Source organism: Raphanus sativus, chromosome 4, assembly GCF_000801105.2.
Source record: "Raphanus sativus cultivar WK10039 chromosome 4, ASM80110v3, whole genome shotgun sequence".
In the NCBI taxonomy this organism is placed as follows: Eukaryota; Viridiplantae; Streptophyta; class Magnoliopsida; order Brassicales; family Brassicaceae; genus Raphanus; species Raphanus sativus.
The window spans coordinates 2,743,409-2,760,966 of record NC_079514.1 but is presented as its reverse complement, the minus strand read 5'-3'; the positions used below and the strand labels follow the sequence as shown (position 1 = coordinate 2,760,966).

General features: G+C 35.2%; 2 protein-coding genes across 2 annotated transcripts; one reads left to right on the top strand and one right to left on the bottom strand.

Annotated features, from left to right (window-relative positions):
- The first annotated feature begins 2,100 nt into the window (after positions 1–2,100).
- LOC130510696 (uncharacterized) lies at positions 2,101–4,199 on the top strand. Its single transcript, XM_057007269.1, has 5 exons — positions 2,101–2,493; positions 3,066–3,383; positions 3,502–3,597; positions 3,746–3,813; positions 3,920–4,199. Exons 1-5 carry the CDS (start codon positions 2,170–2,172, stop codon positions 4,035–4,037), a joined length of 924 nt encoding a protein of 307 aa, XP_056863249.1. The 5' UTR covers positions 2,101–2,169; the 3' UTR covers positions 4,038–4,199.
- Positions 4,200–4,545: 346 nt separating this feature from the next.
- LOC108849946 (myosin-15) lies at positions 4,546–16,485 on the bottom strand. The gene is made up of 38 exons (XM_057009856.1): positions 16,199–16,485; positions 15,956–16,105; positions 14,983–15,128; positions 14,731–14,887; positions 14,520–14,578; positions 13,860–14,016; positions 13,629–13,778; positions 13,407–13,543; positions 13,174–13,320; positions 12,982–13,083; positions 12,727–12,784; positions 12,540–12,641; positions 11,893–11,930; positions 11,681–11,807; positions 11,423–11,596; positions 11,176–11,307; positions 10,934–11,043; positions 10,670–10,730; positions 10,395–10,572; positions 9,980–10,185; positions 9,690–9,809; positions 9,504–9,602; positions 9,205–9,426; positions 8,366–8,505; positions 8,181–8,280; positions 7,956–8,018; positions 7,763–7,852; positions 7,401–7,571; positions 7,171–7,302; positions 6,837–7,013; positions 6,342–6,479; positions 6,088–6,158; positions 5,891–5,990; positions 5,754–5,810; positions 5,610–5,666; positions 5,420–5,500; positions 5,244–5,329; positions 4,546–4,938 (listed from the first exon to the last, which is right to left on the bottom strand). The coding sequence occupies exons 1-38, from the start codon at positions 16,322–16,324 to the stop codon at positions 4,788–4,790; spliced, it is 4,572 nt and encodes a 1,523-aa protein (XP_056865836.1). The 5' UTR covers positions 16,325–16,485; the 3' UTR covers positions 4,546–4,787.
- Positions 16,486–17,558: the final 1,073 nt, after the last annotated feature.

The window sequence follows — 17,558 nt, the reverse complement described above, 5'->3', positions numbered from 1 at the left end:
TTAGTACTAATTTGACATAGTTAAATAAGTTTTTTCATGGAATTAGAAACCATGATCGTATATATTAATGAAAAGAATATTAAACCACTAATTTGACATAGTGAAATAAGTGTTTCTTTCATGGAATTAGAAACCATGATCGTATATATTAATGAAAAAAATATTAAACTACTTTGGTCGTTTCTAGTATATTGAAGAATGGAAACAAATCATTATTAAAATAGTTTTTCCTATAAATAGATGTTCCTATCTATCTATATTCTATTAAAAGTGAAGTACAAATTGGAATTTACCCTAACTTAACTTCATTATTTACAAGTAAATGCCACTGGTTTTAATTAAAGACTTTTTGTTATTTGTCCATCTAAATTACATGCCATATGTGAAGCCCATCACTTTTTCTTTCTTCTAATTATCAATGGGCTACGTGATTTTTATGTAAATTTACTTAGAGTTGGGCCTAATTGCCATTTATCTAACCATCTTTAGCCAGATACACATATCTAATTTTTGACCATAAAACTGGACTCATAATCCTATTGCACATGAACACAAACTTATAGTTATAAAACTGTTCTCTACAAAAAAAAAATTTGAAACGACATTATAACAATTATTTTCTAAATAACTACATATGCCAATCTTTGGCTTATACTATATATGCCAATCTTTGGATTATAACATCTATATTATTAAAATTGAAGTACAAATTGAATTTGTTTAGAAACATAGATAACAATTTAAAAAGATGTTTGTTTGGAAAATTGGATAGCAGTTAAAAATAGGTTTGTTTGAAAACATGAATAGCACTATAAAAAGAAATACAATGTTGTTTGGAAACAAATATAACAGTATATTAAGAAATGAATGAATTTATGTTATTAAGAAAAATTGGAAATCTATTATATTATAAGAAAGAAAAACTATTTATTTGGGTCAACTTTAAAATATACGAAATCAGCTAATCTAATTATCTAAAAAATCATTGGTCTAGAATAATCATAAAACAAAATTTAAACTTTATATATATATTTCAAATCAAATAAATAATTTAAAGTTGATTTATATCAAAAATTGATTCAGCATATACATATATTCAAAATTTTATTTTTACTAAAATATTTTCCATAACCATTATTGAAAAATGTTTTCAATATATATAAGAAAAATACAATAAAAAATCAATTTTCATATACCAACTTAAATTATGATTTTTTATTTGACATTAAATTTTTTAAATATAATATATGTAATTATTTATATGATAATACATATAAAATACTATTAATTATATGTTTACTCTGTTTACTCTGTTTTTAAGGGAAAAATAATAGATCGTGAATTAGGGATGGACGTTCGGGTACCCATTCGGATTTCGTTCAGGTCTGTTTGGGTTTCGGGTTTCCGGGGTCAAAGATTTCAGTCTCATTCGGATATTTCTAAATTTTAGTTTGGATTCGATTCAGATCTTTGCGGGTTCATTCGTGTTTGGATAACCAATTTAAACTGTTTTTAAAATTTATTATATACTTTAAATTTCTCAAAATATATAAACAAAATAATATATTAGATATAAATTTGAATAATATATGTCAGAATACCTAAACATAACATATAAATTGGTTTGATTTAAATATTTGGATAGATAATCAATAATTATTTTAAATATTTTTGGTGTTTTGAATATAGTTTAACGATTTTAGATATTTACATATGATTATTTATATATATTATCAATTATTTACACCAACTTAAAACTACCATATATGTTTTGGATGTTTTAAAATATATTAAATCTAAATAAATCTATTTCGAATATATTCGGATATACGAAATACTTCGATTCGGATTGGATTCGGTTTCAGTTTTCTAAATACCAAAATTTTGAATAATTTAGATAGTTAATTTAACTATCAATTTCGGTTCGGGATTGGTACTTTTTTTTGGATCGGGATCGATTTGATTTTTTGGATTCGAGTTTTTTGTCCAACTAATATATTGATATGAAAAATAAATAGCAACATATTTTATAAAAAAATACACCCGCACAGGCGTGCGGGTCAAAATCTAGTACATTGAATAAAAAGAACTTCAAATTCATTTTATCATTTCTCACCCTCTCTTTTCTTACAAGAAGCCAAGAAGGGTAGAGTAGAGCAGAGTAGATATATGTCGCTGTTGTCTTACCTCAGCCCAACACGCCTTCTAGAAGGCTACCTCCGCCGCTGCCTTACGGCGGCAGGACTAACGTCGCAGACTCTCTCCATAGATTCTGAAACAACCATCCACTTCTGGGGTCCACCACCTCTAGACCATGGCACCGACGAAAGACCAGTGATGCTTCTCCTCCACGGCTTCGGTCCATCCTCTATGTGGCAGTGGAGGCGACAGATTCAAGCCTTCTCTCCGTCCGCTTTCCGGCTATATTGTCCCGATCTTGTTTTCTTCGGTGACTCTACTAGTTCCTCCACCAATCGCTCCGAGGTCTTCCAGGTAATATAAAAACGTTCTAACTCTCTCTATAGTTCATAGCTGTTTTGATTGTAAATGAACAAGATCATCTTTAGGAATATATCGGATATGAACCTTATGTCATTGATCACTATTATTGTTTTGGTGTAGTGTTTCTAAAAAGTATTGTTATATTAAAAATAAAAATAATGTTTTTTCTTAATAATAATTAATAGCTAAGAAATACTTTTATTTATTCCAAATTAATATGAATTAATTCTATTCAGACTACATATACATTTTAGCAATAAACTCAATATAAACTATAAGTTAAATTAGGTATGGACATTCAGATCGTCGATCGTCGGATCCCATTCAGTACATGATTTTTTTTTATTCTGTTTCAGATCGGTTCTAACTGGGTCCTAGTCGGTTTGAGTCATAAAATAGATACCTATAACGAATTGGTAAATTTCGGTTATGTGTTGGGTTCGTGTGGGTTATCTTTAGAGTTTAGACATTGATATGTTAGCCCTTATACCTAAAAGATTTGAACTATTTGTGGTATACTAAACACATGAATATCTTAATGCTCCAACAATAAAAATAACAAGGCGGAGTGCATGGAAAACCTAATGGAGAAAATAGGAATACAGAAGTTTAATGTGGTTGGAACAAGCTACGGAGGATTTGTGGCGTACCATATGGCAAAAATGTGGCCGCGAAAAGTGGAGAAAGTAGTGATTGCAAGCTCAGGAATCAACATGGGAAAGTGTGACAGTGAAAGTTTATTGCAAAGATCCAACTGTGAGTGCATTGAGAAGGTTATGTTACCATCAACTGCCACAGAGCTGCGGACACTTATGGGGTTAGCATCTTCTTCGAGGCTAGTTCGTGTGTTTCCTGATGCTCTCTGGAACGACGTTATTAGTGTAAGTAACCTAAGTACTTTCTTCTTCATGTTCTTTTATTTCTGGTTTTGTGTGGAAAATAAGAATGATAAAAAGATGAAAACTATTATGAATTTTTCCTTTGGTATAATATATGCAGAATTTATATCAGAAGAATAGAAAGGAGAAAGTAGAACTATTGAAAGGGGTGACTCTTGGCAGGGATGAGAAACTAAACATCGATCCTCTTTCTCAGGTTCGTACATGAAGTTTTTTGTAGTCTTGATGTTATAATAAACATGTCACAAATATTTTCCAATTCAAACGCTATTTACTCCTAACATTAATATGTGTACTTAACTGGAAATCATCTAATTAACGGTGAAGTGTTTATATTCTCTTAGGAAGTCCTTATAATTTGGGGAGACAAAGATCAGATATTTCCGGTGAAGATGGCCTACGAACTAAAAGAGTAAGTACAAGAAGTTCAAGCTTTATCGTATATTAACTAACTGTAGTATCATTACTATTCTTAAGCATATTGTCTAAATGCTGCAATTGTTGGTATATTTATGTAGGATTCTTGGAGATAAAACAAAACTGGAAATCATTGAGAACACTTCACATGTTCCCCAGATCGAATGTGCTCAAGAGTTCAACAATATCGTTTTGAAATTTCTGAAGGGATCTCAATAACAATATTTATACATTTACTACATGATATTTGATTAAGCGTGGTTAGTAGTAAACATATAAACTATTTAGTAATTTACGTAACATTGCTACTTGCTCATGTTTTCATGTAACTTTATAATATTGGTAAGATGAAATTGAAGATCATTAAGAACAGGTTCCCCAGATTGGAGTTCAACAATATCTTAAACATCATAATATCAGGAAAATATTCTGAAAAACATTAAATATGATTTAAAACGAAGTTTCAAATTGTGTCTTGTAATATTCAAATTGGTCACCAATAAAAACATTAAAGTTCAAGTGGTTTGCCAAACTACCAAAAGCTCTAAACGACAAACCACTCTCGAAAGTATTCGAACACTTTGACATTAACAAAAAGTATCATCATATGTCAACATAGTAGTTGGCAACTAAATCTCGTAAGAATAAAGTTCTAAAAAGAAGCAAATGTGTAATGAAGAATGGCAATGTATTAAAAAACGCAAATGTGCAATGAAGAATGACAATATTCAGAACTTCAACGAATGATGATTAATTAATTACTTAATACTGTATTCACAAAGATGTTCTACCATTTACAGTCCAAAAAGAGAAACTGACAAAGTTTTACAACTACAAATATTTCGCCTACAACATTTAGTAAAATTCTACAGTTACCAAAAGTCTAAGTTTCCATTGTTCATTTCTCAACATAGAGAAATTTGCAATACCAACTGATTTTTCTAATTTTACTGACGCCTAACTAATGCATCAAAGGATCTGCTTTGAGACTGAAGCTGTGGATGGTTTCTTGACGAGGGACAGTGCACAAGTATATTCTGATACAAACTTCGGTGCTTCTATTTCTGATGGGTCTAAAACTGGGATAGCCTTATCTATATCTTCTGCCGAGAAAGGAATGCTGCACACATACACACACAAAACTATACATTAATCTTTAAATTACGTTGAAGTTATGAGCGAGAAAGTTGATTAATGAGAGAAACTCTCAACCAAATGCCCAAAACCACACACTCGAAATGCTAAAAACTTCTTTCAGTCTACAAGGATTCTCAGAACTTAACATGCCTAAACCACAATTTTAACCCCTGGCCGAGCTAGAGATATAAACGTCTGTGTTTTTACTACCGTATTTCCATTTGATTCAACTTACGTATAAATTAAACTTGAGAGCCAACTTACTAAAAAAAAGGAAGAGAATAATACCTCATATCATCATCCAGCAAGAATGAATTCGATGTTAATTTTTGGCTGCTATCCTTGTCAACAAGTACCCTCATTTGAGAAACCACCTACCGCACAAAGATGTGTTAAGGTGTCTTTCAATTGACATTCAACACAATTTAACTCCCACGACTAAAAGTTTTTAGATATCAACTCACCTCACTTGAGACACTTTGAGTTCCATATTTATCATCCCAGTACAGCGTACTTATTCGATATATTTGCCTTATTGTCAATGCCTGCAATTGAACAAAAAGCGCCGAGTAGTTTTGGTGAGATTTCAAAAGTTTTACGGCCAGGAAGCATAAGGAAAGAAGCAAACGGAAACCATAGAAAATGTTGACGTACCGGGCATAGATCCTGACTGATTTCATCCAGCGATTTTTTTCTTTTCTGGTGTATAACCTTAGGATAAAATGTAAACCAATTGAATACAAGTTCCATTACAATAAAAAAAAAGACTTCTTTATCAGAGAAGAAGATGAGTTTTACCAAGAATCCAACAGCTTGTCTAATGAAACTTAACTCCTGCCAAGATGTTCCTGAAAACTGCATTCACAAAATTTTAGATCACGGATGACATCCATCCCTATCTATGAAGCAACTAAGGAGTATATAACATGGTTTACCTCCTCCTTGACACGGGCTGTCCACTTCTCCAATTCTGTAATCCCAGATTTCACATATTCCCCATTTGAAAATGTGCAACATTCACGTCGAAGGAGAAGACTGAAAAAAAGAAATTTGGATTATAGATATGCAGAAAACAAAATGTAATTTGCGCTTAAGCAATAAAGCAAAGAACTGGAATTAAGATCACATCTACCTGTTGAAAAGTGATAGGTTGATAAATGAGAAAACCTGAGTCACAAGCTTGCGAATGAAAAACGAGGGCACCTACCAATATACAAGAATCAAGTTTAGAAAATAGAACAATGTAGATATTTCTAAAACACGAGAAATCATGGTACATGAACATTCTAATTCCTAATCCTCGAATGTGGAGAAAAAGGAAAATCACAAAGTATTTACTAAGTCTACGACAATAATTAGGTAATTGAAACTATGGGATGTGCATACATGGTTTTCTCGTAGGCGGGACATGAGAGAATCCAAGAATTTGAGTATATTTTCCCATTGACTACTTGGAAATTGCTGGGGCACACCGTTTGGTGATCTAAAGGATTTTCCAGCAGTCCCTCGTGAAGCCTTGGGTGCCTTGAGAATCATCAGAGGAACACTTAAAAAGTTATAACATATTTCCACCAAACTTTTCTGTATTTTGTAACTAAAGAGATGGAATCTCTACCACAGCTAGTAGAATACAAAATTAATAACGCTATCATCATCAAATTGCAATTTTTAGGAATAAAGGTACGATCAAATCGCTATCATCATCAAATTGCAATTTTTAGGAATATAAGGTACGATCAAATCAGATCTTAAAAGACCAAATGGCGGTAAATGGGTATTTTGATGCATGTTAAAAGACTAAGCAGTATGGTATCCAATCAATAATTCAGAAAAGCATTATCAAAGATGTTGAATATCATCTACCAACTTTCGGACTCTCACCTGAATGCATAATCCAAGAAGCGGTGATAATTCTTTCTTCACATTGTCACGAATTAGACCATAAATCTTCTCCACGCATGCTGTCAGATGCTGTTTAAATAGTATTGCTGGATATCTTGCTTCTATATGCGGAACACCATCGTCAGGTCCATTAATTTTGAAAGGAGACTTTACTCCCTGGTAAGCAAGAAACAGAACATCAGTGAAACAAGTTAGCACGCAATTTCTGAATCTCAATAAACAATAGACGATTAGAATTTAGATTTAGCCATTTCAATTCCATATAAATGAAACTTGCAAACTACTCTCTACTGGAGATATCAATTTAACTCACATATGCCGCCTTCCCAGAACGCTGAGCACTACCATTTACAAAACTATTTGTCCGCAGATTTCTCTGCAAGAGGCATAGAAGTGCTGAAGAGTTTGAAAGCCAATATGGTAATACACTGTTTTCATCTCCACCCTGAAATAAACATAAACCACAGAAGTAAATAATAACATAAAAGGGTTCGTATCATTTTGTCTAATTTGGAAGAAAGTTGTTACAAGATCAAGACTCACCTTAAGGGCTTCATTAATTCCCTCGATAATGATGTTAAATATGGCTGTGCTCTCAGATTCAAAGGCGTGCCAGTGCAGAAGACATTTGTATATCACACAAGCAGCCAGGGGCTTATCATCACTGAATCCCAAATTTTCCTTGATACATCTGGAGAGCAATTCGTGGATCTCCTGCAATAGCATTGAAGTGGTAACTTATGTCAAAACCCACTATCTACTTTAGCTAACAACAAGAAGGCTCTATATGAGAAGAAAGGAAAAAAGAATTTGAGATAATACAAACATATTGATTAGAACATGATACAATCAGGTCAGGAAAACCAGTTTCTTCATTCACAATGAAAATGGCAGTTAATGTTTACCACGTTTTTTTCTGCAGTGAATTTGGATCGACGTGACTCTGACTGGCTATGTGAAAATGGCATGATGCGTTTTGAAGGCGTGGGTGTCTCCTGTATATATCACTGGCATAATTAGGGTACTCATTTTCAAGCATTTACAATCTAGAAATGAAAAGAAAGATATAGGTAACGGAAAAAAGAAGTAGTTACGTACGAAAACAGATGTCCTGTCAATCTGAGCTGGTACAACAGCACTAGAGTGTTTCTGTTGAGGAGACTGTAATAATGAGCAGTCGGTAAGTAAAGACCAAAGAGAACACAATGACAATTAGTTACAAATGAATGGTTCAAACGATTAAGATATCCAGTAACAGAGTGTAGACTTTCGTACATGCATGTAACAAAAAAATGCAGTAGAGAATAGTAAAAGATCACATACTTCACCAACTATCCGTCCTAGTCTCTCTGGGGATATACTAAAAGTCTTCTGCCTTAAGACATGGTTCTCGTTCTCCAGGTGAGAGAGTTTTTCTTCGAGGCTAAATAAAAACACTCAACAGAAAAAAATAAGTATAGCTGTTAGACACAAACCTAAAGTTGAGAAAAAGACCTGCAACTACATACCTTTGAACACTCGTCTGGAGTTCAGAACATCTATTATCAGCTTCCTTCAACTTCTGTAGTGTGTTATTGCAATCCGTCTTAGCACTGAGTAGCTCCTTCTCCAGAACAAGATTCTTCTTTTCCAAGGAATTCATCGAATTCTGTGATTAAAAAACGTTAGCAAAAACCGATGAACAACCAAGACGACAGAATTTGGGTCTCTATGCAAAGGGTGAAAGCATCATTAAAAAGATACCCTACAAATAGAAGAAGCAGTGAACAAAGAAAAGAATAAGGCATACTAACCAAAGATTTACTCACTTTTGAGATCATTTCTCAGAAATCTTACTGCGTTTTCAAAAATGCAATTTATAAATATATATATAGGATCAAGTTAAAATTGTCCATAACCAACTTGTGGATAGCCAGAAAACTGTATATACTTCAAATCGCAGTCACCACTCTTTAAGCACAGACTGGAGAATATAGAAGATTTTAAAAACATGACCAACCAGCAGGTTAACTAAATCATCATTGTGGTTGACCCAAGGGAAGAGACTCAAAGACTCTTTATGACCAAAAAAGCTGAGTAAATTTTAACACACCACCAACAAACCAAAATGTACGAGGCATCAACTTACAAGAGACACGAGTCTTGTTTCTACATTCAAATATCAGGTGTTGCAAATTTCTACAGATTTTAAAGTCTTTGCTTATCAGGTAAAGAGAACGCCAAGTAAATTTCAACTTAAAGAAAAACCAACGATAGAGAACGGATCTCTTTAAAAGGTATCCCCAGTTCACGACCATGACAGAACAAGCTCTTAACATACAGTCAATTTAAAGGAGAGGAAAATTACCTTCAACAGAGTGTTATCTTTTTCCAGTTCAACCATTCCATTAAGTTCTCTTTCAACAGCAGCCTTCTCCTTCATGGATATGTCTAGTTGCTTTTGAAGTACTGCATTCTTATTGCACTCATTAATGGTAGCCAGCTTAGCTGCATCTAGTTTGATGCTGAAGGATTCTAATGTTCTCTGAAGCTTGGATATTTCACCTGACTTGGCCTCCTCACCACTTGTCTGAATGTAAAGCACGTTTAGTTATTTACTCTGTTTAAGGGATCAGTGCTATACAGATAACAAAATTGGCAACATACTCGCAATCGTTTCTCAAGCTGTAACCGCCATTCAAGATCTTCTAACCGCTTCTCAAGTTTAGTTTTGGCTAATCGCAAAGAACCTGCTTCGTTAGCTGCCTGCGCAACATCGATTTGCATATTCATCCTTTGAGTGATAGGTAGCTAATTGATAAAATCCTGCTCTCAACAATGACTAGAACATACCTGTTTAAGTTTTCTAAACTCTCTCTTCGCCAGCTTCTGCCGCCAACAACATTGAATAGCAATGATAGAAGATTGGCGGTGCCTGAATGCTGTGCGAAACTTATGCATTCTCCAACGAGCCTAAGATATTTAATATATATAATATTAAACAAAATGAAATGCATTAGACTGAAATGATGAATGAGGTCATATCAGGAAACTAAAAGAAAACATATCACCCTATGTAAGAACTTAATACGACAAAAAGTGTAACACATAATGTATCATATGAACTTGGAGATCCTACGTACCTGAATAAGAGAAGCAGCTCTGTGCTCTTTCTGATGAGTAAACTTTAAACGAGCTGAGTCAGCACGGATGCAAGACTGTGTTACTAATGCAGCCGATACAAGTTTCACATATGCACATCTTGACAGCCACCTGCGCGCATGCTTTTGTACCAATACTGCTGCCGCTGCATTCCTTCTGGCGGCATAGGCATTTCGGGACAGGCATCCTTGCCAACGGATATTATTTTTATTTTTATTAGGCTTAGAAATGAAATAAATACTAGTACCCACAATTTTCTCGAAAGATGCATGTGAACATGTTAAACAAAAGAAATTAATAAATAGTTTTCGGAGAGTAGGTGTCACGTATCTGAAAACGACCACAAAATTTCGAATGCAAGAGAATAAGAAGAATAATAGTGAATGAGAAAGGCACCTCTACAGTATGCTTGAATAGAAATTGCACAAGCCCGGGCAGCGATGAAGTTTTGATGCGCAACAAATGTTCTTAGTCTTCGCTGAATGAGTTTTGCAGAAGTATCAAGAACTTCAGTCCGCCTAGAGTCCAAAATGCCAATTTGACCAGCTCTAAGGAACACTTTTGTCCTTCCTAACTGTGAAAGATGATACAAATATCAACAAATCGATATCTGACAGGGAGTCATGCATTAGAGAAAATCCTTTGTTCATAGAGACCACCAAGAAGCATACCTGATAATTCCCCAGACCTAACTTTCTCAAGATTTTCTCGGTAAGTGCCTGCTCATCATTGCTGCAAATAATGTATATATTAACAAATTATTTTTGTTTGGCAATAAGTTCAATGCAGGATATAGATTCTATCTGGCCGAAAGCTACAAATAATGCTTAAGTTTTATCTATTTTTTTCCGCAATCAAGCGGTCACAGAAACATGTCAAATAACTTTTACACAGGTTCACACAGTTGCAAGGAATCATACATCAAATATGCGTACCTCTCATCCATGAATTCTGGGGCTAGCAGACCAAACCGATCCACAAAGTCTGAATAATTCCTTCGTGTGGGATACCCTGCAAGACTAATCCGAACAGCTTCCAATACTCCCTATCAAATTGTGAAATACAAGACGTTATCAAACTAGCCATTGAAAAAAAGCTGAAGGTTTCTCGCATTGTATATAGACTACAACTACCACAGAAAACGTGAAAAAGAACTAAGATCACATAATATACTAACCCCACAACGAAGTTGATGTAAAACACTAAGATTCTCAAACTTTCGAGGTCTGTTGAGTGTGTTCGGCTTCACACAACGAACATAGTGAGGCTCCGTTTTGCTGAGAGTTTCCATGAGGGCTTGAAGTTGTTGCTAGAATAAAATTTAATGATCAAATCAACGATTGGGTTCACGATCTGTTCTTAATATATACAACTTTCATGACAGAGTATCTTGCAAAGAGAAATAGCTGGACAGTATTACCGACCTTAAATCTGGAAGACACGGAAGAAAATTTGTAAGAAGACCTGGCAGACTCCTCTGGCGCGGAGGCAAAAAGTCCAGCAACAAAGGGGCATATTGAGGAAGATAACAGATTGCAGTGTTCCACTATAGTATAATCACGATTTTTATCCAGAAAGGTTTCAGTCTGGTAAGTAACCTGCAGAAATGGAATGGGAGAAATTCATTGGGATTTGAAGGAAACCAAAAAAAACATTAAGCTTTGTCCTAGAGAAAGACTTGCCTTGCCAGCATAATGAGAGAGAGTAAAGTCCGTCTCTGAAAACTTTGTCTTCTCCAATCTCGGATGAATTTTAAAGTTCTGGAACAGCTTCATTGAAAATGACTCATGTGTTGATCTAGGAAACATGCTGCATAAAAGCAGACAAAGATAGGTTAGCGCACAAAAAGAGCATACGTATTGTGAAGACTCAAGATGAGACGAGAATATTGTACCAAGCTTCATCCAACAGTGCAATTACCCCAATAGGTTTCTGCAGGTAGCAAAAATATCAAAGTTAGAATCAGAGGAAGATAGATAAGTTTTGCTGTCATGTCTGCTTGATGTTCACAAAACAAAAAAGGAACACAATGATTGAGGCTGGAACCTACAACAGAAACGTTGAAAAGACACTCTATTATTAAGTTTCACCATACCAACATGCAATAAAACTATCAATTGATGAAGGAAATGTCTTCTAACTAAGTTTTCGTATTCTTGCAGTTATAAACTGGATCATTTATCGTCTACATTCTATGATGGGAGTAAAAATGGCATCATACTAAACAGACGTGTGGGAATGTATTCGCCACACTAACACAATATCATCAAACCCCACTAACTCTTTAGAATTGGCACGATGTAATAAATTACCCTGTTTAAAAGGTGTTCAATTCTATTCCTCGACAATTTGAGAAATTAGTAGTAAATAAATAAAAAGACATGAGAATTCAAAACAATGTACTATAATCAAACTCACTGAATGTGACAAAAAAAAACTCACTGAAGTTTTGAGACAAGTTTGAGAGATCACAAAAGGTTAAGGGGCGAGAAACTGGAACAGAGTCTTTAATATAAATCTAACTGACATGGAGAAATGTACCTTCTCTATAAGGTCCACGACATCCTGATTGTCAATAAACTCAATAAAACTCCAATTGATCTCTTCTTTTCTGTACTCATCCTGCTCCATCTTAAATACATGCTGAAAACAGAGCAGGGATCATAAGGAGAGGAAGGAATGTCCCTAAAATCTGGTAAAACCTTTGAGAATGATTCGCCTATATTACCTCATTGAAATGCAGCTGAAGCTTTTCATTTGCAAAATTGATGCAAAATTGTTCAAAACTGCAACGTGCAAACATGTATTGGGTTTTCATTTTTAGATATTGTTCGGGTGAAAAAGGTATATCAAGCAATCAGAAAGGCACCAGCCCAGACATAGTTTACACAGTTCTAAACATATGCACCAATAAACTCTCAGTGAATAGAGATGGGAAAAGATATAAACAATTATTTAACTAATTTAACAGATTAACGCTAACCTGTTACTCTTAAAGCATTCAAAGCCATAAATGTCCAGGACTCCAATTTGAAAATGGGAGTTTGGATCTTGCCCAACAGACCTATTAATTTTATCTACCAACCTGACAGTAGCGTAAATTAAAAGGTTTAAACACAAGTGTAATGCATTAACAAATATCCACTCAATAAAGAATGAAGCATATGAAGCAAACCAGTCAAACAGACGGGCGTAAACAGTCTTCGCTAGTGCATCCCGGCTAATAACAGCAGCATTACAGTCGAGTGCTTTGATTATGGTACCTTCACGGGTCAGAATTGAACGTGTGCAGAGAGAAGCAAGTAAAAGATTTGCATCACACCTGGTTAATTTTGCAGAATACAACAATTATACAAGATATCTCTTTGTACACCGAAGTATTGGTACTAATCAGAGTATTCCATGTACCTGAAAAGATCAGCAGCCATCTGCAAATGATTTCTAGATTCATGATCCTTTACTACTGAAGAATCATGCTCTTTTCCCGAGGAAAACTCAACATTTCCAAGATGCAGAATCGCAGCAAGCGTGCGGAATATCCCTTCCTGATAAATTATAGGGGCAGTAAGCAAAGACGACCAAAAATTGACAGAAGAAAAATATATTACATCCAATTAGAAGTCAGAACACCTGCTCATCGTGACTTATGCCCACAATATCCATGGCTCTCCTTGTATTCTTATACTCTTCTGCGTTGCTTACTCCCTCCAGGTCATAGGTCTTGCTTTGATTGAGATAATGAAATTGATGTGGATTGCTTAGTTTGTATTTTTCAGCGTCCTATACCAAACAAGAACATTAACAGATAAGAGAACCGAAACCAATATCTTATGACACGTATAAAGAGCAGGAAATAATTACACTCCCAGAAGCGCAAAGCTGATAGAAACAGTGATAGTTCCTCTCAGGGTCTGTTATGCGGACTACACGTGATCTCTCCAGAAGATACGTTCTGATTGCCGCACCAGATATTCTACCACTTGCGTCAAATTGGATTTCCACAAACTTCCCAAAACGGCTGAACAAACCAACATTCGGTAGTTTGGTCAGTAAACCCGTCAAACTAAGGAATCTTAAAATATAACTAAAAGCTAGGGCAATACAAAATAACTGCAGCTAAAATGCCATATGAATTCAATGTTTGCAAAATAAGATTCCAAAATTATAAACATTAATGACTAATGTTCTATACATGTGAAATGAACAGGAAAAGAAAACCTAGTTCCTCCCAGTAGCATTAAGACTGTTACCATACTCAACGTACAAGGTGTAGTTTAATAAACCAAATATGCATTTCACATTGGTACAATTACAAGGGGTTGTAAAGTCTTAATGCAATAACTTATCTATAAACCATCTATCTGAAGTAGAGCTACGACCTTACTGAAAGAAAAGGGTTAATAAACCACTTAAGTTTACAGTTTCAGTACAAGAAGATACTGGTTTCTAATCATTTATTAAGATACCATCATGAAAAAAAATTGTTGACGAAAGACATAAAAACAAAACTCCATAACCCACCTGGAATTATCGTTTCTAACTGTTTTCGCATTCCCAAATGCTTCCAAGAGAGGATTTGACTGCAGAAAAGAATACTTATATTAGATCAGTCGCAAACAAAGAAAGTCAGACATGATCGCCTAAAATTTATTTGCAAATAAATACCAGAGGGAAAGTAAAAGACATCTTTGAAAAAGGATAAAAGCTACAAATTGTGTGAGCAAGATCTTACTTCAAGCACTTGCTGCTCAACACTTCTATTATCTTCAGCAGCACGTCCACCAACATATGTAAGATACTGCATGATTAGTTTAGTTGTCTCAGTTTTTCCAGCTCCACTTTCACCGCTAACGAGTATAGACTGGCTTCGCCTGTCGTCAATCATCGCTCTGAATTATGAAGCATACATGCGGTTAATTCGTTAACGTGACAGAGAGTTAACAGCTAAGAATGTCAGAACAAGTAGGTAAAAAGGGTGGACCACCTGTATGCAACTTCAGAAACTGCAAAAACATGAGGACTGAGCTCACCGAATGGTGCTCCCTTGTACTGCTCCATCATGTACCCATTGTAGAGATGTGGAAGCTTTTTAAACGGATTAACAGCGATTAGAATGCTTCCAGTGTATGTCTGCAAAAGAGATAGAGCGTCGTTGCAAGAAGATACATCATTCAGGAACGAATAGATCGAAATTATTACAACAAATAGTTCCAAACAAGTAGTATTATCTCAATACGGACATAAATAAATGAAAGATCAAGCTGCCACCAAAATATTCAAAGGGCAAGCCAGCATTCACATCAGAAGAATCTAGCTGAGTGAAAACCTTTCCCCACCTACATAAGGAAACTAAGATTTACCAAAGAGAACAGACCTAAATGCATACTTCACAGATAAATTTTAAGTCTTCCCCATACCCACCACAGTATCGTAGACGAAACTGGACTATAGTTGCGGCTACATGGGGGACTATAGTTGCGGCTACATGGGCAACATGACATTTCCCCTAAAGTGTAATTCCGCATTGCCAAAGGTGGAATTTGATTGGTAAAGCATAAATACAGAGGCCATATCCTATGCTGTCCAAAACTTTTTTTTCCAGATTACGGACAGTGCTTAGCAGTTACATGTATCATTCAAGTACTGAAACTCAAACACACAGACCTCAACTACATTTTAAAGATACCTAAGAATTCCCAAAGAGTTAACATACCTAAATGCATACTTCACAGCTAAATTTTAATTCTTCACCACAGTATCCTAGACGAAGCATGAATCTACTTCATGTGGAACCATGTCTTAGACCACAAACGGATACACCCAAGAAACTCCACGAGAATACTGATAACCGAGACTCAATGAAGTACCACAGGCAGTATAAAAAGCTAGAACCCAAGCTGCAACTATACTCACACAGACCAATTCACAAACAAGAGTGAAAAAAGAGAAGAACTAACGTAGATATCATTGAGAGCGTATCTCCTCTGTAGATTGTAAAGCACACCAGCCTCGTGCAAGTAAGTCAGCTTAGTCATATCATCCACTCCATTATGCTCCTCCTCCTCGTCTGGATCCCTCCGAAACACCTTCCCCAAGGAGACGAAAACCTAAACCCCCAAGCGGCAACAACAACGGATAAGGCGAAAAGAAAGAGGAGACGAAGCAGAAGTTTTTTTTTCCGGTTAATCAATCAATCAAACCTGTTTTCCTGTGGAAGTTTCGACATGGACCTTGTTTCCCGGAGAATCGAGAACTTCGCCGGCAATCCAAGCTAAATTCTCATCCTCCACCCAAACCTTGTCGCCCTTCCGCAGATTCGATTCCATTGGAAGACAAATCAATCTCTAACTGAACTGAACTGAACTTCTGGTGAGCTCGAAGAGAAAACCCTAGAGGATTGGATTGGGCGACGCAAGAGGCACAGCGATATAGAGGGAGAGAGAGAGAGAGAGAGAGGTGAAGAGAGCGCGACGGATAGTTTTTCAAATTTCAAGTGAAACTATTGAAACCCTAAGGAGAGGGACATCCTAAGGAGAGCGAGTGAGTTAGAGAGAAGACGGTAATTACTGCTGCGAACAGTTTTTTGTTTTTTGGTTTAAGTTAAACTGCAAGTGTTAAAATGTAAATAAAGAACAAAAAATATAAAAAAATTACTTCCCGCCATCACGGATCGCATTCGCATATAAAAGAAAAAGACAGCTCCAGACAGACAAACAAAAAAACATAGAAAATGTGGAGTTAAATTGTTTTTAGTTTGCACTGTGACATAGTGGTCAAGGTTTAAAGGCTTCTACACCCAAGTCTGGGGTTCGAATTTCAGGCGATGCAATTTCTACACCAGGAGGTCTGGGTTTCAATTCCCGGAGAAAGCGAATTATGCAGAATATTGGAGATAAGTCTTACAAGGGATCTTTAGCATAGCGCAAGGAATACCGTCATGAATGGATCTCATAGGACGGCTCAGGATGATGCAGTCAGACATGAATTCTTATAAGGCAAGTAGAATAGTCAGCTGTAATATCATCTATGTAATGTTTCTCGTTGTTTCTAATAGCATAATAAACCCGACAAAAAAAAAATTGTTTTTAGTTTAAATAATCAAATATGTTTGGTGTAACATGATCAATCCTGCCAAAATTTAGCCAAAAAATTATTGATATCTTTCCTTTCCAACATAAGGATAGCAAATTGGATTATTCTTCTCCTAATTCACCATATTTTCTTCCTAGATCTATAAGATATATTTCCATTTGTTAGCCATAATACAATTCCATGTACAATGTATTACTTCTTATTCAACTACAATGTTATTTTTTTATCAAAATTCAATTACGATATTCTCATCATTTTCCTATAACAAAATAATTGCGTAACTGTACTTTTGTTTCTCTATAGCTTAAATGATTCAGGTATAAGTAATCAAAACTGGTTTATTAAAGAGCTGAAGATGACAATACCATGGAAAAGTCGATTAAATTCTAGGAGGATTAACAGAGATACATATTAGCAGGTTCATGTTTACATTACTGCAGTTTTTAAATACACAATGATACGAAATCT